General features: G+C 27.2%; 2 protein-coding genes across 2 annotated transcripts; both read right to left on the bottom strand.

The window, feature by feature from the left end:
- Positions 1–348: 348 nt before the first annotated feature.
- LOC112692907 lies at positions 349–9,424 on the bottom strand. The gene is made up of 8 exons (XM_025567730.1): positions 9,330–9,424; positions 7,680–7,906; positions 1,859–1,954; positions 1,655–1,789; positions 1,477–1,577; positions 910–1,036; positions 711–843; positions 349–632 (listed from the first exon to the last, which is right to left on the bottom strand). The coding sequence occupies exons 2-8, from the start codon at positions 7,842–7,844 to the stop codon at positions 541–543; spliced, it is 849 nt and encodes a 282-aa protein (XP_025423515.1). The 5' UTR covers positions 7,845–7,906; positions 9,330–9,424; the 3' UTR covers positions 349–540.
- Positions 9,425–19,798: 10,374 nt separating this feature from the next.
- On the bottom strand, positions 19,799–22,540 carry LOC112692912 (transcription intermediary factor 1-alpha-like). Its single transcript, XM_025567736.1, is given in 6 exon segments — positions 19,799–20,043; positions 20,404–20,547; positions 20,620–20,715; positions 20,717–20,792; positions 20,891–21,050; positions 22,392–22,540. Coding segments are annotated over 5 exon segments (564 nt in total). The 5' UTR covers positions 21,049–21,050; positions 22,392–22,540; the 3' UTR covers positions 19,799–19,953.
- Positions 22,541–22,607: the final 67 nt, after the last annotated feature.

Genomic DNA, 22,607 nt, shown 5'->3' with positions numbered 1-22,607 from the left:
GCGCATCACAGATCATGAGGGAAGGGACGCTTACACGAGCCGCGCCCAGCAGCACCAACCCTACGGCGCAGGCTCGGCTCAAGGGGTAGGCGACATAGCTACCCACGCCTAGGACGGCATTTAACATTTTTAAACTATGGATGATTTGAAAAAAAAATACTACATTTACTAGTACCTATTCATATAAAATTATGTGCAGTAAAAAATAAGACTCAAAAACTGTTTTGTTATTTTTAAACTAGTATTGGTTTACTTGTCTGTAAATGTATTAATTTAGTATATTGTTAACTTTACATAAATAAATTAAATTAACTTAGAATTAAGTCTATTTTAATATTATTTATGTAAAAATAATATTTTATGTAGTATTTACACGTAAGGGGCAGCAAAACTTAAGTTTGCCTAGGTGTAAGTAAATTTTGAGCCGGGTCTGCCACGGTGCATGTATTGCACCGCGCCACGCGTCGTGGGATCGCACCTTAATGTTATACATTAGGAAGCCGAAATGTAGTTGGTAATTTTTTTTTTGGCACATTCGATTTATTGATCTAAATAAAAAACAATAGCTATGCTCTCGGTAGTGTCGTTTGATGGCAGATACTGGAAATCCCAAATGAAATTGTTGAATATTACTGAATCGAAAAAAAAAACCAAACAACACGGTTTTAATGTTAAAATGTACACATAAGAACATGGATTGTCGTACTTACAAGTGTCATATGTTGTCAAACGGCCGTCCAAATGTCTACAAATATCGGAACAAGGATTTTTCGGTACCATTTGATAATCAATTGTTCCGTTTATTTGCACAACAGCCACTCTACTATCGAAGTTCAAATCGATCTAAGTTAAAACGTAATATTTTAATAATGTCGAACAGCATATCGAACGCGCTAAGTTATAGTTTACTTTTTTGTAGTGTACTGTGTTGTATTTTAACGAAATGATTGTCCACGTTTCGGCGAAAATGCTTAAAAACGAATCGGGTCTGTACAACGAACGCATCTTTTTGCCTTGGATGTCATCACAATTTCTCCTTGAAAAAAAAAACAATTTGAAAAATGTTAAGGTAATATGGTATGTTCAGTTTGAACTACATATTTTTACCGGCTAGTTCCATTGTAATATACACTCGAACGAATACGGTTTAATAAAAACTAAACGCGTTATAATATTGGATGTTCATCGGAAGTGAAATAAAATAAATTCTTCAATTTGTATTCATCGATTTCATAGTCATAGACACAACAAGGATATTACTGTATGTTTTATAAAATTAAAAATTAATTCATAAAACCATATTTAATGATTAATTTAATGTAACCAACTATTGTTTTCTTGGTCAATAAATATGTTTTTGAAAAAAAAAAAATGAAATATAGTATATATTGACAAACCGATTTTATTAATCGTTATTATTTCAAGCTTTTGAGAAAAAAAAAACCAAATAACATATTTTACAAAACAAATACTAACCAATGCATAAACCACCCAGATTTTATTTCGATCGCTCGGAGTGGATCGATTCTCAAGTTAGACTTGTAATCGCACGGTAAAAAGTCCCCGGTTAATAGAACCTAGTATGATTAATGAACAATTAACGGTCGTTAAAATTAACGTTTGAATGGGCTACAAACAGTTGAAGAATGCTTACACGTGCTACGTCTTCAGCACTGACATTAGCAACGATACGGCTCTTGTACACTACTGGCCAATCGAATTCTGCGTACGATTCCAACGTTTCCTCGGGATCATTGACAACGGTTACTCGATTGATGATCTCGCATGACTTGATATGAAACAAACACATGGTATTGTACACTGTAATGTTTGGTTGCTCAAACGATATTATACTTACGTAACAATCTGAATTGGTAAGTACGCGGTCTGGTATTTTTTTGTACACTAGACATGAATCATATAGTAAATTTTTGAAATTCTTCAAGTCGATCACCTGTAAAATACTATTTATTTTATTTTCGTCACAACTCATAAAAATAATCATCAAGCTTCAAAAGTGCAATTCTCCATTAAAAATGTCAATATTTGTATATATTTATGTTTTACAATCTGGATTTTAAATGCCTTCATTAAGAATCCCTTGTAGTATCGTTTTTTATTAACACATCAATTACTGGAATATTATTTGAGAATGCAATAATAAAAAAAAAAAAAAGTTTCATTTTAGTATTCAAAATAATACAACGATTGTGCATTTTTTAAATCTATAATTTTTAAGAAATAGTACTTTAGATTAAGTATTCTAGTCTAAAATAATAAATAATATACGAGAATAGGTAATTCAGTTAGTATTGTCATAAACAGATTTTAAAAGTAAGAGGTATTATTTATTTTCAATATTTTTGATCAAATGTAAACTATCAAGACATTTCTGATAAAACCATAATTTCAAATCAACTTATTTATTTTTGAAGAACAATATATTTAACTAAATATATTTATCTTTTATTTTACTAAATTAAAATTTTGATTCTTTAAAGTGTTAACAATAGTTAACTTTATTAATTTATTTTTAAATTCAGTGCTTTTATATTAGATGAAACCGATATTAAACATAAAACATAAATAATATTCGACTCGCTAGCGCCCCTTGCAAACTTTGACAAAAATGCTTTTCAACCAATTAAAATTTAATATTATGATATTTTTTAACCTTTAATTTTACTAATTTTTTTAACTATACTATTTTTATTTACAAGTTATTATTACAGTATTAATTTTACACTTTGAAAATTTACTTTTCTCGCTTTATGACTGACAAATTCATTGATAATTTCTTTATATGAAATTTTTTATCTAAATGCTCTTGTGCTATTTTCATAATTTCATCATTAAATTCACACGTAGTGTGTACAAATAGAGAACATCTACGTATTTCAAAAAGTATAATGGAAAAGTTTTGATTTTATTGTAGGATAAAAAAACGACTTTTGCACAATTTTGCGCCCCTTTGCAATTCGCGTCCTTGACATAGGGCTTACCGTAGGCACAGATCACCATTCCCTTGCTACGCTACTGAGAGAGAGATGTTATTGATTTTTTATGTGAATTCTGTTGTACATAAACGAGTTAAAACTGATGCGAATATTTCGACCCTAATACTCTATTATCATATTGTCCGACCAGTAATATTAGAGCCGGCTTATGGGAGGAGCGAGTTGTGCTCAAGCATCAACACTATACTTTATAAAAATTACATAAATAAAAAATAAAACTTAATTTTACTGTTGAGCAACAGTACTTTAAATTTCATAAATGTGTTAAATGTGGGTATGCGAAATAATTTGATTATAATATTTCTTGTTGGGATATAAAACGAGACAGTGACGCCGAAAACGTATGGCAAGTAGGGTAAATACTCTAGAACTTTCTTAGCGAGTGGTGGGTCGTGAGTTTTTATTTTAAAATAGGTAAAGTTGTAATTTTTAAATATTAAATACTAAGTTACAGTTACTAATAATATTCAGAGAAGTAGACAATAGGTAAGCAAGATTCAGTTAGCAGGATAGGAGCTATAGTGCACTTAGTGCAGTTGTGAAAAAAATGATAAGGATCCGACACCGATGCACACCCGCCATATCATAACACATGGTAGGGTGGGGAGTTCTGTCGTTGAGCAATAATTACTGAAGCAGCGGCTATTTTTAGAAAATAAATCGGAATCCAATCCATGGCCTATAATAATAATACAGGTTAATGCAAGCACGCAGCGTTTAAGTCATATCCACTACTCGCAACCGGCGCGGTGCGTGCTCGTTCGGAATCGAGAGCGCCGTGCCGCCGTACACTATTTAATGAACCTTCGTCTTAAACGTTTCGCGTCATTATAAAATTTATACGTGTAAATGCGGCCGTCATATTATTAATACCCACGCGTACCTATGACTACGGTTATAATGTTAGATCTACTGCCTACCTAAATATACATACCAATATATAGAACATAGAAACTGTATTATAACATAGCTTGATTTGTATTTATTGAATTAATACTTATTCAGATATAATACCTATAAAAATAAATATATCACAATTAAATAATCGATCAATATCGATAATTTACGATCAACTTTACTTAATTAAATTAATGTGATAAATTATAATTGATAATAATATATTATAATATAGGTATAATAGGTAAAATAAGTATTTATATTGATAGTAAATAGTAATTAATATTTTTTTAATTGTTTATTATAAATACAATATTTTATAATTAAATATACATAGGCACAACACATTTTATACAATACCTATATTCAATAACCTAACCTATAGCTTGATTTGCATTTATAGACTAATAACCTAAAAATTTTTATCATGTAAAAATCAGCCTTTTGTAAAAACGCATTTAATTTTTTTGTTCTTATAATATGCTATAAAAATTAAACATTTTTACATTTTTGATTTCTAAATTATTTGCAAATTTTCGTTATTTTGACTTAAAATATAGAAATTTGTTAATTTTTGTAACAGAATACTTGTAAAATAAAATTGTCCATATGTATTTAACACATTTTTGATTCTTATATGAACAACTAATAATTAATTGAATAGGTATTTAAAAAAACAAGTCAAAAAGAATATATTTAATTTAATAGGTACATAGTTGATATTATATATTTTATAATTACTATAATGTACGTACACTATAATGCATATATTATGAATTATGATAATAATATAAATAATAGTATATAATATACCTAGTATAATAAATAAATTGTATAACATTTTATATTTTTTTGAGTTTACTATTTATATTTTCCAATATATGTGGAGGTTCTTTTACATCATCTAAAAGTAACCGTTTGTTATATTGCGGGTTTATTATTTCTAGCAATAAACAATGCATATAGAAACTAAAAAAAAAAATTAAATTATATTTACCTATTATTACTTATTTTATACTTATTGTGGTATTTAAAAATAATAACAAATATTTCTCATGTTCTAAATTTTTAACCATTTTTTGTGAACAAAATGTATCATCGTATACAATTTTCTGAATTTCAGTTCAATTAGTGTAGTGTACCACAAAATAACAAAATTTTTTTTGACGAATGTTCATTTGGTCTTGCACTTGAAAATAATAAAGGCTGTCAGGTTTTAATTGCATTTTATTTTCTACGATTCTATGTTTCAAAAATAAAATACATATATTTTAGTCAATAGCAGTTTTATTACTAACAATAGTGCATAGGTTATAACTTGTATATTTATTTTTTTGTTTAATATAACTTCTTTAAATGAAACAAAATCTTTTTCACCAAAAGGACACTTTATTTTTACAACCCCGTCATCTTCAACTAAGCCATCTATAAAATGAAAGATATAATTTTTTTTTCTGTAAACCTAAATCTAAATATATATTAATGATAGATTTATTATAATATAGAATACACACTTGGAGAAGCTGCTAAATAACATAGATTTTCATTTATCACAAGTCTACTTGGTCGTACCTTATAGTTTAAAATCGTTTCAAGTGTTGTTAAAGCAGAAGATTCTAGTGCTTTTCCATATTCAGTGGCTGCAGTGGAAAATGTTCTGTATAATAAATCATATACAGTTGATTTATACGATGTTGTTGATCTAATTTTACATGTACGCTCAAAGTTGGGCGCGGTTAAACGATGTCTTCTTTCACTATGCCAAAGTTGACTATTAACTTGGTCTCTTACTTTTCTTCAAGAGCCAATCATTCACTTTTTTCTAATTTAAAATTGTTTAAAAATTGTATATTTTTGCATTCAACTTTTTCGGGTGTTTCGTGGTCTTCCGGAAATGGCTCAGATAAACCATAATGTTGATCTGGCTTAGTGACTGTTATTTTTACTCTGGATTTCGTGAAGAGTTCTTTTCGTTTTTTATTAGTTGTTCGTTTCACCTCATTAGCTTTTAAAATTTTTTTCCAACTCCACCTAAATATTGTGACATAATAATAGACTTTAAAGTTTGAATTTTATAAAAAAAAAAGAAATTGAAAATTTAGATTAGTTAAATTTTGAATAATTATCACTAAAATAAAACTACTTACACTGTCACATTCGAGTAAAATTTAATCAATTCCAAAATGTTTATTTTATTTTATCGTTTTATTAAAATGTAAAATATAAAAAACAATTCTTTACTTACCTGGACTTATGTTTGTAATGTTTTTGTGCATTTTGTTCAGATACTGACCATATGAATTGTATGAAATTAATGCAGCTTCAACTCTAACGTTATACGGATTACGCTGTGATAAATTTATCCGCTTTCCGGCAATGTGCTTATTTATTATCGAATTAAACTGTACACAAGCGTTATTGTCTACATTCATATAAAGGCTATCTGAATGTCCCGCTATTCTGTTGCTAATTTGTATTAACTTGTTGAATCAAACCACATTTTTCAGCTTCAAAAGCTAAATTAACCTCATCATTTTTTTTACCAATACAAAAGTAAGGTTCACAATTTCTATGTTCTCCTAGTATGTGGTAAAAACTATTCTTAATATCATTTTGGATACCTACAATATTTGTAAAAATATAGTAAAAAAATAAAAATTTTTTTGTAAATGTACAACTAACAAACCATTTATTTTATCAGACATAGTTCCATCGGAATCTTTATGATGTGTAATGGATTTCGTTATAATAGTTCTTAACTGCATTGTATTATTCGCTATATAATTTCTAATCCGATAGGATACTTCGTTTTTTTAGTTAAAGCCATAATATTTTGACAATAATTTCTTAAAAGGTGGTTACGAAATTCTACTTTTTGAACGACACATGAATATAACAACAGTGATTTTTCCCCATAACATGAAATATAGATCGGCGGCACTGTCCACAGTGGTAGTGAAACACGAAATCAACGATAAACAAGATAAATAGTCATATACATTTCAAAATTTATATAATAAAGAAATATCGTTTCCAATGTAAAATAAAAATAAGTACCAATTTTAAAGCACAAATTTGCGCCCCTGGCGTAGGCACAGTTCGCCATACCCTTACTACGCCAATAACAATTATAATTTTTCGATGATGAAAATTATAGGTAGGTATTTGTGAACGTGCTGACGGAGATGCATTTATATACGGTTATCGAATTACCAAAATAATTATCGTATGCGCAGTGTCGTAAAGTGTTCTAAAGCCTCAAAAAAATTTTGCACTGAGTTATTGAAATTTTATAATAATTGCGGCATAGCCATATACAAAATTTAAGTGAATTTTCAACAATGAGCTATTTCACGGTGAATCTAAATCTTGAATCTTCAAAACTACACGTCGGCAGAACAACAGGGCATCGGCATCGCGGTCGTGTGATACATCCAAAAGCGTAAAGTATGCCATAAGTGACTACAGTGACGATTTAAAATTATTTTTTGTCCGACCACGAAGCGCTTGTGTACACGGAAAATACAGCAATATCATTTCCCGACCCAATAAGTTCTAACCGTTTTAAAGGAAAGAGGCTTAAATAATATTTTTTACTTTTTTAAGATTGATGGTGCTTTATTTTAGTATTCTTAGTTATTTTTTCTTTGGTTTGAATCTTTTTTTTTTTTTTTAGAATTTTATAGAGTTATAAAATCCTAATTCTACCAATAAGATATTCGTGCAAAACTTCTTTGTGAAAACAAAATATTACTATTGACTTACCTGCATAATTGCTAATTTTAAAGCAGCACGGGCGTACAGATTGATGGTATAATTTTGCCAAATCAACACGGAGAGAAGTACGACAGTCACAACAAGGATCCACAATATTCTACGTTCCTTCATGGAATTTTTTAATCGGTTTCCGAACAAATATTTAAAGTCCATTCGTTGTGTTTTCGAAACGCACGGTACGTCTATATCTTATACTCAGTGCTTGTTTACCGGATCTAAAATATGAAAATATTGGCCACTATAAACGAAAAACTTTATTTTTACAAAAAATAATAATTAATATTAGATTATTTAATTTTTTTTAGTTTTTGAGCGAAACGTGGAATGAATTCGTTTACCATTAAGTTTTTTTTGACAATATACATAATTATAACTGGAAAGATTAATCCGTTCATCCAGTTGCGTAGCCACGATTTTTAAATGAAAAAAACAATTTTTTTGGGCTGGTTAGGTAAGAAATGCTATGGGAGTTCATTCATAGCACCCTTCACCAAATTTAAAAATGTATTTCCGGCATTTTAAAATAGTTTTAATAGTATTTATTAAAATATAATTGATAATAATAATAATTTAACAATGATCAGCAGCGGTTACGACATAACATGGTATAAGAAATATAGCGATTATAAAATGTAAGTCAAATAGTCAAATGTAATGTAAATGTTAAACGAGAGTCGCCACAAAGTTCACTTTAACCACCAAAAAGATAGTAGTAATCACGGTAAAAGTAATACGCTTATGTATTTACCAATGACAAACTCTCATTATTCATCAACATTTAGTTAGTTTTTTAAAATATAAAAATTATTATATAAATATAATATAATTTACACCAAATAGTAGTATAATAATTTAGTAAATACACATAAACGCGACCCATAAGGCTGTTATAATAGATTTCTGATAGGAAATGTTGTCTAGTTGTACCAACTTTAAGGGAGTAATTTTAAAAATTTTACAATAGACTTCTTAATAATTACAAAAAACTGAATACAATTTATAAAAAAAAAAACAGCAACATTTACGACGGATCAGTTTTCGATCAAATGTAATTTTTGTTTTTATTGTAATTCAAAACATATTGAACTTAGAGACTTAACATTTTCATTATATTCTTATATCACCTACGTTATAAATTGTATATCTTTTAAAATGTTTGAAGCTATTTTCAGATAGTTGAAAATGTTATGTTTTCTTAGCTTCTTTTTCAAAAAATAATCAATTAATAATTTTAACTTGACAAAAGTCTTGAAAATATAATAAAAAGTTCTTCATAACTATGAGTTACTGTTTAATTACTGAAAACATTTAGAATATTAAAAGTTCAATCAACTTCATTGATAAATTAGTTCTACTATTATATCAATCTTGTTTAGAAATAAAAACTGATTCACCTGACTTGTTTCATTCAGAATCGTTTTTTCTAGACCTTTTTTCCATTTTTTTTAAATAATGGGGTATATTGATAATAACTTTAAAATACTATAACAGTAAAAAAATATACCTCTTCCTATATCTCACCCAGCCGTAGAGTATCGTCTGACCAAGGGGTTTTGACATTTTTTTAAATTTAATACGTCGTAAAAAACAATTTGTTAGAATTTAATTAACTTAATCATCTATATTCTAATCACTTACCGTGGACGCACGTTTGTGTGTGTGTATGAATGAATTGATGAAAAATAAAAGCGTAAACTGTGGTTTTTTGATGACTGATGCAGAGCACCGCAGAGCTTTCCTCTACGAATGAGACCGATTTTTTCAACAGAGCGTGTCGGCTAACGTAGAACCATATTAGTTATTACCCATTTTTCTAATTCGTTGAACCGAACGTTATTGAATTATAAAACGAATCTTCACACAGTAAATTATACGTAAAGGAAAAATATATACGACGATTTTATCATTTATTTAATAATATCAGCTGAGTAGGTGGGGACGGTGTAGATAAAAACTGCTCAATATTGTTTTTCTACCGGAAATCCCGGTAGGGGCACCATTTCAGTTTAACATTTCTTTGTGAACGAGCTTTCAGACAGGCCAATATTTAAATCACACCGGGCAGTTGAAAAAAGTATTTATGTACTCAAACGAAGGTATTTTAATATTTCAAATGAAAAACCGTCAAAAAAAAGTATACATATACGTATGAATGTTTTAGGTGAAGACGTAATAATACAAAAGTTGGTTGTAACAGAGTATTCAAGAGTTAATGAATGACCAATTTTTTAGTGTTATGTTATTTTAGTGGTTACACTTAGTGGTACACTATTTTTTCCCTCTCAATGGACGGACAATATAAAGTATTATTATCACACGTTAAGTTCTTTTTACGTCAATGGACGAATCAAAACTGCGACCAAAATGTTTTATTTCTATTAATTATGTCTATTATGCAGCTAGTAGCTGAAAAAACAGAAATTATTAAGTAAACCAAACTCAAACTGATGACCGAATTTTCATAAAAATATATTAAAATTTTAAACTTTAGATTTAATTTCTTAAGTAATCTACGAAAAATAATACCTATAGTTAGAAGTTAATGATATGTTATAATATAAATATATATTAGCATATTATATTATTTTACTATATTATGCTATAAGTACAACAAGTAGAACAACATTTTGACGTAATATATTATAATACAACTCAGTACAAAGATAAGTGCTGTATTTTTCTTTTTATGTTTCGGTTAACGAAAATCTGTCCCATTTCAAAAATTAATTTACAAAGCATGCTTTGATAAATCATGTTTTATACTTTATTGAAAATTAATTTAGCTACCTCAATTTAACTAGCGATAAATATAGTATTTATATTTTATATCTACTATAGTTAAATATGTATAGACAAACCGAGATAAAATGGACGTGACAGTTTTGAGTTGCTAATTTTATATTCAAATTTGACTCATACTGTGGTTGTATTGGTTAATTTATTGGTTTTGATATATTTTTTTGAAACATAATAGAATACTAGACGTTAAATTAAAATGTAAGTTAAATTTGAAGTAAAAAATTTATCAAGTAATACAAATTAAAAAAAAAAAAAAAAATAACTAGAATTTATTAAATGCATAAAATACCCGAGAACAGTATTAAATTTACGGATTGTTATAATTTATGGAATAATTAAAATCCAAACTACCGAATTGGATATGTAAATCGAAATTCATATTTTAAAAACTGATAACCCTAAGAAAAAGTTGCATTATTGCATTGAATGATTTTTCTAGTTCTAAATCAAGAAAGAAAATTATTTGAATTTTATATTTATTTTGTATATCTAGCAATTAATAGAGGTTTTAATAAATAATAATAATTAGTAACAATTTTTTTTTTGACCGGGAGGGGCACAATATGTATTGCCCTTATCCTGAAATTCTTAAATACGCCACTGAACACAAGTGGTTCATCAATAATCTTATAATAATAATATATGATTGAATTTATTTGTTGTCTCTCCCATAACTATCAAATTTTAATTTATTATTAAAAAATACAATAAATCCTAATGTAAAAGCTAGTAAAATAAATTTAACTCTATAGAGTAAAACACCTATTTATATTTTTGTAACTTTTTATTAAATAATCAGTAATATTCATGATTTAAATCAATAATTAAAAATTAATTCTTTATCATGAGAGAGCATTGGCATACTGATGATAGGAGGGGGGGGTTTCATGGGGTTTTAAACACCATCCCAACCATTGACCAAATTTTTTTTTGCCATTAATATTAGTACAAATTTACAAATTGAATATCAGTATTGTAAGGGATGTGAAAAGCATTGTTACACCATATAGTTAATACTTATTATTAAAAAATAAATATATTAAATATATCATTTCTACAAATTTTGTAGAACTAAAAAATTATTGATAAATTATTATAACCCGTCATCGGTATCGCCATGTTTTGTATCGTGATTGGTATCGTGTTAACGTTATGCTAACATTATGGTTTTTTCTGTCCTATGAATTATTCAATGAACTTCGTAAAGTGAAACAAAGAAGATAATGTTTCTCTATTTACATCTTTAAAAAATTTTAAATATATATATATACTACATTGTACATATTCTGTGATGGACCCTCAACGTGACCTCAATAATTTAATAATTATTGTGATAATAACACTTTTTTTTTTGTTATTTCTTACTAAAATTATTTTTATCAGCTATTTGTATTAGCTTTATATATTTTAAATTAAAAATTGCGAATATGTAATGAAGAAATGATCCCAAATATCTATTGCCTGTTAAAAATACGATGTACTCTACCAGTTTTTACTGCAGCCCCGAAGAGAATTTTTTCATATCTTAAAATACTCAAAAACTTATACATCGAAATAATATCGATAAAATATCGAAGATATCAAACGTTTTACCTTTTTTCACGGCACGATTGCGAACAAATTTCAAAGAATTTTTTTGTTGCCGAAATACGAACTATTGCGAACGTTTTTGTAGGCCACGTTGCCAAATTTTTATTTTTCCAAATGAGTAAAAAATTCTGAATTTATTTTATTAGAGGATTTAATAACATATTTTTTTTCTAGAAAAATCTACTCGATATTTATAATATTGTTATATTATAATTTAAAATATAAATATGTCATGTGTATGATGACATATGTCGCATCCACTTTGTATAACCTTAATATTCACGAAATGGATATCCATTTCATGAACTTCAATCATATCGTGTAGGTAGTATTTAGGTTCATGAAATAGACATTTATTTTATCTGTTTCGTGTAATGGAAACCCGTATTTTACACTTGATATAATTTATTTAGTTTTTACATTAAATGGATAACTTTTTGTGAAATCGACATTTTAACGATAGAATAATTATTTGACAACTTTATGTTTACATTCCCTTGTGAAACACATGAAATTGAGATGGGGTTTTCAATAATAAGCAACTATCTAATAATGCGCATGCGATAATATGCTGTGTAAGAAAAAAAAATTTTGAATTAAAAAAAAAAAAAATCAGGACTAAAAGGGTTTAAGTATAAATGAGTGGTTTCAAAATAAATCAAATAAATACAACTATTAATTACCTTATATCATCACCTTCAGTTTACTAAATACTTTTTTTCTGCTACGTATAATACATCATATTGCTTCAATATATCTATAGATAATACTCTCTTCTAGATTTTTACCACTGCAAAGAAAACGTACATATGTAATTAAAATTAGAAAATAGTTAAAATGAATTTTTCAATAATCACACTGTATAATCAATTATTTTAACTTTTAATTACATTGTTTTATCTGCTAAAATTTTATTGATTATTACTTCCATTAAATTTTCAGTTGGTGGTTTTTTTCTGGCTTTTCAATGTACATCTAGTTTTTTATAGAACTCGGAAAATGCATCCATTTTGTATAATAATAAGCTGGGCTCATAACTTATAGCTCTAAAAAAGGTTGTTATAAGCACCAGTGGCGTAACCAGAACTTTTAATGCCCGTGGCAAAGTAATCCAATTGAGCCCTTAGTTTTATAAATTTGGAAGAAAGAGGTATGAGGAATAGCCTATAAAAACTAACCACCTATAAAGTTCTACCCTTTAAGGTTACAAATAATAAAAAACATGTTTAGTGTAATATTATTTTTATAGTAAAATTTTATTAAACTTTTTTGGTTTAAAAAATATATACAAAGCAATACAAAATTTCTTCTTTCTTGCTTTTAATTTTAACAATTTCATTAACAATGCTAATGTAACATTAGCAATGTTTTTTCCCCTACGCTCAAACTTTTAGATAGTAAGCCCCACGCTAAGTTTCATTCATTAATTTTACTGATTAGAAATGGGGAAAAGGTACTGGTAAACTGGTAAATTTTAGATCTTCTAAATAGTTTTTTTTTAATTGAAATACTTTGGATTAATGTTTTACAACCTTTTAATTACATTAAAAATAATATAGTCATACTATATAACTTATACATAACCATAATGATAAAAACGGTAAGATAATGGTGGTAAAAGTTTGTCAATCGTCCCTTCGGTTCTCGGTAACCTATGATAACTCATTTCTTTAATAATAAGATTCTGATCAAAGCTTCAATTAAAAATATATCGTTTACATAAATTACCATTTTTAATCTAATTGTCGTTTTTTTTTTTTTTTTATTAACTTGTATAAAATTTTCTTGTTTGACGAAGTAAAAAAAACTTTAGCCAAGCATTCAAAATATCTTATTCTATCTGTGAACAAACTTTAATTATGATTGGAAAGGTTAATTTATTTTAATAAACATTTAAAGTTGAAAATGTATATAAAAACAGTAAATTCTTGATGAGAAAAAATTTAAATTTCTTGTGAAATATAATTCGGAGTTATGATTTTTGAAATTTTTTCAGTATCGTTAGGTAAATATTGGAGTAAGGTAATTTTAAATTTTTAAGTCTTAATGTCCAAAATTAAAAAACGTTATTTTATTACATTAGAACTTTCAAAATACGAGGTATTTTTAATGTTTCATATTTGAACCAAAATTGCATAACTTTTTTTAGAAACTTTGTTAAGTATAAAAAAAAGAATGTCTTTGATATAAAGTAAAAGTTTCAAAATTCTAATCACATTATTTTTGACTTTTAGAGTTTTGACTAAGAAACTAAAATCTGACAAGTGAAAGTCTTGTTTACAGTGCGTTTTTATTCGGTTTTTCGATTATTTTTACTCACGCATTGAAAAATTATTGAGATTTTAGAAAAATTAACCATCACTAGCAGTATCGTAGCCAGGGATGTTAGGGGTTCAACCCCCCCCCCACCCATTTGACCTAAAAAAAGGAAGGATGTTATTGTCCTATCAATGTCTTAATGATCTTTTTTTTTTCTTTTTATTGATTCTTTTTTTTTATTTAATAAAATAGAATATTTACAATCCATAATATTTATATACAATACAATAAGTAAATATGATAATATAAGGAACATAACGTGAAATGGCGTTCCACCATGGTCCACCAGTGTGGATACCCTCTAGCTCGGGGTAAAGAGTTTTATTTTGTTTTTTTTTTTTTTAATTAATGCAGTTGACTTTATGATCTATGATTTATATATTATGAGAATTATTTTAAATAATCAGTAATTTATAATGGATTTTTCGCGAGCAAGTGGCTTTATATCGTGTAGTACTATTGTCGCATATCTATCGATATCAGTGTTGATAGTAGAATCCAGTGATAACTCATTAGTTGTAATCATATGATACAGTTTCGCAGTGATAACACTGTGCTGCTGAGAGTTAGAGACGTTATATCTTTAAGTATTGAGTGTTTTCTACTGAAGTAGTCTACTAGTTTGTTGGCTTATTAAATGTTTACTGTTGAGTTTTTACTAATTAGTAATTACTACGGATACTATACATAGTCAGAAAATCAAATCAAAAACTATTGCAAAAATATTCATTTGCTCACTACATTCATTGCACCTCACATTGTTTAAATTTAGCAATATCTGATCGTGTAATATTCAGTCCATACGAAAGTGTACTGGCACCATACATGAAGTATGCGTGTTTTTTAAATACCCTAAACGACAAAACGTAATGTTAGAATCAGTAAAACGTATTTGTTCTGGATCTCAGATTACAAAATTAAAATTACTTTGTTCGACAAGATGGTTCGATCGGCATGACTCCATAATTACTTTTATGGAGTTATTTGATGTAGTTGTTGATGGATTATCCATTATTTCTACATGGTCAGACAGAGATTCGTCATCAGAAATTTATCAACTCATATCTACTCAATCAGCAACATATCTACTAGCAAAAGTATTTAGTATAAGTTTACCTCTCAGTAAACTTCTTCAATATCAAAATATTGATTTAGTTGAAGCCATATAATTGTCAGATAATGTTTTTAATGTGTTAAAAAATATTAGAAATAATGCTGACGAAGAATTTAAAAAAATATTAATGGAAATGAAAAAAAAAATATATGTCACTTGATATTGAAATAACTTTACCTCGTGTTACAAACATACAGAAAAATCGTTTTAATGTAAAACCTACCTGCCCAAACGACGATTACCATAAAATATCATTGTTCATTCCATTTTTAGATAACTTTATTAAACAACTTCATGCTTTGAAGTTCATTGGTTCATTGTACATAAATAACTGATCGCCTATTTTTGGTGTCTCTTGCCAAACAATAATTTGCCAGATAAAGAAAAAAAAACAATAAAAGTTTGCAAAAAAGTACAGTGAAGATTTAAATCTAGTACTAATTCAGTAATTGGAGAAGTATTAACATGGACACAAAAGTTTGTTTAAGCATAAAAACCAAAAAAATGTATAGGAAGTTCTTATAACATGTAATTCACTCATTTTTCCATAGACTTATAAACTTCTGCAAATACTAGCTACACTTCCCGTAACTACAACAAGCAGTGAAAGGTCATTTTCTACCTTAAAGACTTAGAACATACCTCAGAAATACTACTGGAGGAAATCGACTAAATAGTTTAGCATTACTAAATATTCATCGTGAAATAGTCTTAACTACAGATGAAGTTCTTGATAACTTTGCTAAAATCTCAAGAAAAATAAGATTGCTATAACTTATTTATTATACCTAACTTAGAATGTAAATGTTAATATTATATAAATATTTTTAATTTATATTAATACTTATATTAAAATTTAATAATGATTTTTTTTTTATACTTTTACCTATGTATCTATATTATTCAATAAATGTGTACTTTGTACTATTATTATAAATAATAATAACGTTCACAAATAGGTATCATTATTCGTCTTATCAAGGATATATTATTCTATTTACGTACAACTCAGTAGACCATTTACAGTTTTACCATACCGGGGCAATATATTTTAGTGATGTACAAAAACATAAACCCCCCTTAGATAATTCCTGGCTACGCCACTGGTTACTAGTATCACCGCAGGCCGATTTTGAATCAAAAAAATTTACTAGATGAAGTTTTTGGAACAGTATTTCTATCTAATAAAGTGTTTACAAAAAAATTAAAATAAAAATAAATTAATATCATAGTAAAACCATAAGATTACCATAAGATACATTAGCGTCGCTCAAAATATATAACAATTGTTTCCAAACTATAAAAATGTTAAGGTTTGTTGGAAATTGGTTTAACCTAGGTCATTATTTACTGTATTATGACTAAGGCAGAAGACTTGAAACATTTGCATATTTGTTTTGTATAGTCACAAGAATAGCAGAGTACGTTCCATGCTTTCACAAAGCTAGTTTTGAAATTGTATTTTGCATATAAATGTATATTTTGAGTACTTTTTGTTTTTAGGGCATATTTTACACTTTTATACGCTATTTTATACTTTTTTGAGACATATTTAACTTAAATCGATTTTTTCCAAAGTGACATTTTTATTTCAAACAATACAGTCAAAATATTTGGATGAAATTTATTTATTTTTAATTGTTGTCTAATAATATGGTTTTTGACTGTCCGCGGGCACACATTTTTCCTAAAAGTGATAATGATCTAACGTCGTACACTACACCTACGCATCACCACCACAGTCGTGTACGCACCATGTGGGCTTTTATTCGATTAGGATTGATTTATTAAACGTTTTTATACAAGACAATACTCAATATTTTAGTATTTAGTCTCGGTCAGTTCTGCGGAATGTATATTCGTGTTACCGTGCCGACTTATTATTAGCTGTATTATAAATTTCTTTGAACATTTTAATTTGTAATAAAATGCCGAAAAATAAACAGCATTTAAGTAGTCGGTTAAAATGTTTTGTGTCTGAGTTTGGTGCCCGTACGTTTTCGACCAATGGTAAAGTCCTGTACTGTAACTATTGTGAGGTTAAAGTAAAGAGTGAAAAAACGGTTTAATGTTACGCAACACATTAATACAGACAAACACAAAAATTCCATCAAACGTAAAGAAAAAAACCAAAATGTACTTTAATTGGGAAAAGTACAATTGGTGAGTAATTCTAAAAAAATCATATTTTAATAAAGACTTATATTCTGCAATTCTATCAACCAACATACCTCTTAATAAGCTAGGTAACGTTCAATTCAAACAGTTTTTGGAAAAATATACGGAGAAACAAATTCCGGTCATTAGTACATTACGCAAAGGCTATGTCGATGAAATGTATTCTGAAACTATGAATAAAATTAAAAATGCTATCACTGGTAAAAAGATCTGGATATCAATAGATGAGACCACCGACTCAATAGGTCGATACATTGCAAACGGAGTAATCGGTACTTTTGAAACCGATGGTCCAGGCCAAGCATTTTTATTGAATTCCGAAGTACTGACCAAAGCTAATCAATCGACTATTGTGAAATTATTTGATAATTCAATGCATCTATTGTGGCCAGAAGAAGTGCGCCACGACGACGTCCTACTGTTTTTTAATTGATGAGGTGCCTTATATGGTGAAAACCGGGAAATCAATAAAAATATTCTATTCTAAAGTTATTCACGTTACTTGTATTGTGCACGGACTTCATCTTATTGCTGAAAAAAATAGGGCAAAGTACAATTTATTTGGCTTTTATATACGCGAGTAATATATTTAAATGATGTAATTGTTCTGACTTGTTTTAAACACTATTTATTTTATTAATACTTTTAAATAAAAAGGCTAGAAAATTTTTAAGTCCATATTATGGGATTTTTATATGCATAAGTGCTTGCATATTTAGAGCTTTTTTGGAGCTACAAGTCCTCTGCCCTACTAATGACCAATAAAGAAGTGCATTGGTTTTTCACAAAGAATCTAGTCTAACCTAACGATTTTTCTCTTATTATAAAAGGGTTTTATTAGTTGAATTATTTTTTTATTTTTTTTTATCATAGAAAATATTATTTTTGTTCTTGGCTTTCGGTTCTAAAGAAATGTAGAAATGACACCCGGAATCATATTAATTATTATTCAGTATATTATATTATATTAAATATATTTTATATGCATAAAAAAAATCATATACATAAGAATAACGAAATACTTGTACTGTTTTCAAACTCACTTTAATGCACCTTAAGTTGCCTATACGAAGTATCCTTACATTTTATAGTGTTACCCATATAGTTATATCCATGTATAAATTTAAAAATCCACATGTATCAAAATATAGACAACCATCACCACGCCATTCACCAGTACAAATTAAAAAAAAAACTTATTAATTTCAGTGTTTTAATTTTATGGTAGTTTAAATCTAAAATAACTAATTTGTAATTATTAAAAAATTTTGGTTTAATCATGTAAATTATTATTATTATCATAATTTCAAATGTAATATTAAGTAATTGAAAAATTATTAAACTTTATATCATGTATAAATAAATTAGATTAAAATGTTGGTACACAGATAGAATTATTAAAAGAACTAATATAAGTTTTGGAAAAAGAATAGAGTATTTTTTTTTTTTTAATTGAGGTAATAAATTAAAAATAATTACAATAATTTAATATACATTTTATTTTAATTAAATTTTTTACACAGATGAATTTAATAGAAATTGTATACATATTATATATGTTTCCAATAAATTAATATGTGAAACATATGATTTGATGAATATTTAGCAAAAAAAAAAAAAAAAGATTTAGTAAGATTTTCCAAATTTTCAAGTAATAAATACAACATTTAAAATTTGTTCATTAGCAAAATTATAAATTAAGTTAAATCAATTTAATTACATATTTTAAATACATTTTAAATACATAAAAACTATGTACATTTCAGATGATATGATCATATTTACAATTAACATTAAAATACAATTTTACTAATAAAACTATCAAGTAATTTTTTTTATTAATCACAAAGCAACATATGTTGAAAAATACTTTCAAAAATACTGAAATATAATTCATAATCATTATAATACTAATTATTTCAGTCTAATTTTTAACAGTATTAACTGTGAGTTGTAACATTAATGTAAAAATGTACATGCACATTTGATATCAGGAAGTAATATTTGTGATTTAAAAATAATTTTATTTATTTTGCTTCTCGCTTAAAATTTTAAATAAATAGTATAATAATCAAGGCCGGATTAAAGGGAGGGGGGGGATCTAGCCGAGGCGGTAGTTTAATACCCAAATTAGTGCATGTTTTGTCAAAAGGGCCCATATAAAATTTCAGCCCCGGGGCCCAATAGGTGCTTAATCCGGCCTCAATAATAATATATTACAATAAATAAATAATTTTTACAAACCAATGTTTTCTATAAAGTTCAGAGTTCAAGATTAGGTAACCATTTCTCTACCATTTTGAACAAATAATCATTAAGTTCATTTGCTATCTTATAATACGGATCACTTGGCTGGAAATATAAAAATATTACACTAAAAATAATGTATAAATATTAATTTGTACAATTCAGTGGAACTTCAATCATTAGTCAGTAACAGGATAAAGTGAATGACAGGTAAATGAAAAAAAATTAGAAATTATTACATTCTATGTAATAGTTGGATGAAGTATAATAATTAGTACCTAGGTATTTTAGCTCATAAGAACCTTTAATTTTTTTCTTATTTAATATAATATTAATAATACACAATAATGTTTAGACGAAGAATAACATGAAACCAATATTGACAGATAAGAGAATGGCAGATAATAGAGGTTCTACCATAAATCTAATATTACATGTTTAATATTTTTTACTATAGATACTTACTGACAAATAAATCATTACATTTCCAAATATTTTTGACAAATCCCATATAACATATTTCACTTTATCATATCTATTTTGTTCCAAGAATCGCCTGATATTTCCTAATGACATGGGTTGGCTTATTTTTTTATAATACATTGGATGCTAAAACATAAAAAAATAATCTAGTTAGAAAAAGTTACCTTTTGTCACATTAATATTGGTCTTTCTACTTGCCATTTGGGGATTGGGGCATTCTTTCACTAACTCTATGTTTTCAGATTTACAATATAGTTCCATTAATATTCGAGTAATTATTTTTTTTTTCATTGAATCCAAATGAAATATTTATATTTTGGACATTTTTAGAATACTTCTTAATGTCCTCACACATAATACAAATAAATGAACTAAAATTATAAAATAAATAAATATACAGGTGTATTGAATTATATAAATATATTTTAGAAAATTAAATACTGGTATATTTATTTAAACAAATACTTACGTATCAACATTTAACAGAGTTGGATAGTAGCATGATTTGTGGTAAATTCTTTGACAACATGAACACCGGACTATATCTTTATCAAAATTCCAACATAAATCATGGCAGCAGCAACATTTTACAATTGTATTAGATTTTGAACTACCTGCACTAGCCATGGCTAAAATCAAAATACAAGAGTGATAAATATTTCAATCAATAAATATATAAGAAAACAAAAAAAATGTTTTAAATAATGACCAATATAGTGTAATTATGTTGTTATAGCATAACAATGGTAAAGGTTTGTAATTTCATAAACTTCTAAATCAATCTGAAGAGAGACTGAAGATTAAACCTGAAATATACGAGTATCTAAAAAGTAAATGGTATTAATCCATGTCGTAAATTATATTATATATACATATATATATTGTACTAGATGAGTCAAAAATGAGTCTTAAACGGTTCACTTAAATTATCTCTCAAACCACAGTTCGGCCGTAACGTTCATCATGAACATAGGTACATACACTATATAGTATCATATTTGCTTCGTTATCGTTATGCGCGCTCATTATTGACTATCAGTTCCAACTAATAATAATAATAATATCATAACGATGAATAACGCACAGAATACCCGTCTCGCCTCGCTGTGTACACCGATACTTTTAAAACAAAATTTGTCAGCCTCGTCAATTTCACCAGCTCAAAATAACAAAAAAAAACAAAGTCTATGTTTCACCAAACCGTTTAGCCCCACTCGCCACTGATGACAATAACGACGTAGCAACAACTATGTCTCTAACCATCCTCAAGGATTTTTTCTGAAAGAGTACAATAAATCCATTTATAAAATCTGAATTCATTTTGATGATAACTCGAAATATAAAATATGATTTTATGAAAACAATTTGTATTTGTAACTGTTTGATGTTAAAATTTTGAATCATTTGATTACAATAAATATATAATCATACATAGATAATATCAAATATTACTTGACATTTGTAAAAGAATACTCTAGCATGGATAAATTTAAAAAAAACTTAGGTAAGTAACCAGTGTGGATAACCTTGGTAGATACCAATAGATATGACTTTTTATCAATATACGAGTATAAATAAATAAACAAATAGCTTATATGTAGAACTAAACTAAAACTTATCCTCGAGTATTATTATATTTGTCAAGTGCGATCAATTTCAAATTAAAAATTCATCGACGATAATAATACTCGAGATTAATCTTTTATTAATTAATTTATTTATATTTATAAACTATTTGTTTGTTTATTTATATATTAATTAACGAGTATCAACTGTTAAATAATTTTTAATTAAATTTTTTATTACAAGTCTTTTATAATTTTTTATCATTCCTTACGAATACATTCAATGATTGGATAATTGTAATATCTACATAACTCTCAGGGAAACGCAAGAGAGTGAATGCGCTTGAATATTACAACATTTAAACACATAAAAATGTAAAAAATAAAATATAGACAAGAACCAACCTTTAACAATAGATGCGTACACGAGAAAATGGCGGAAAAAATGTCGGTGGGCGAAATCCGTAGTTTGCTTTCGACGATCAGTAATAGTGATGCACTGCAATCTTAAATAGTCATGACATATTCCAATTTTCTATATAATCTTGATGTGAGTATCTGTAAGTCGAATACTTTTTTGAATTATTTATTGCACGAAGAGTTTCTTTTAATCGTCGAATA

This window comes from Sipha flava, unplaced genomic scaffold (genome assembly GCF_003268045.1).
Source record: "Sipha flava isolate LNK unplaced genomic scaffold, YSA_version1 78_pilon_pilon, whole genome shotgun sequence".
NCBI classification, from domain to species: domain Eukaryota; kingdom Metazoa; phylum Arthropoda; class Insecta; order Hemiptera; family Aphididae; genus Sipha; species Sipha flava.
The sequence above is the reverse complement of the archived record's forward strand: the minus strand, read 5'-3'. Positions and strand labels throughout refer to the sequence as shown.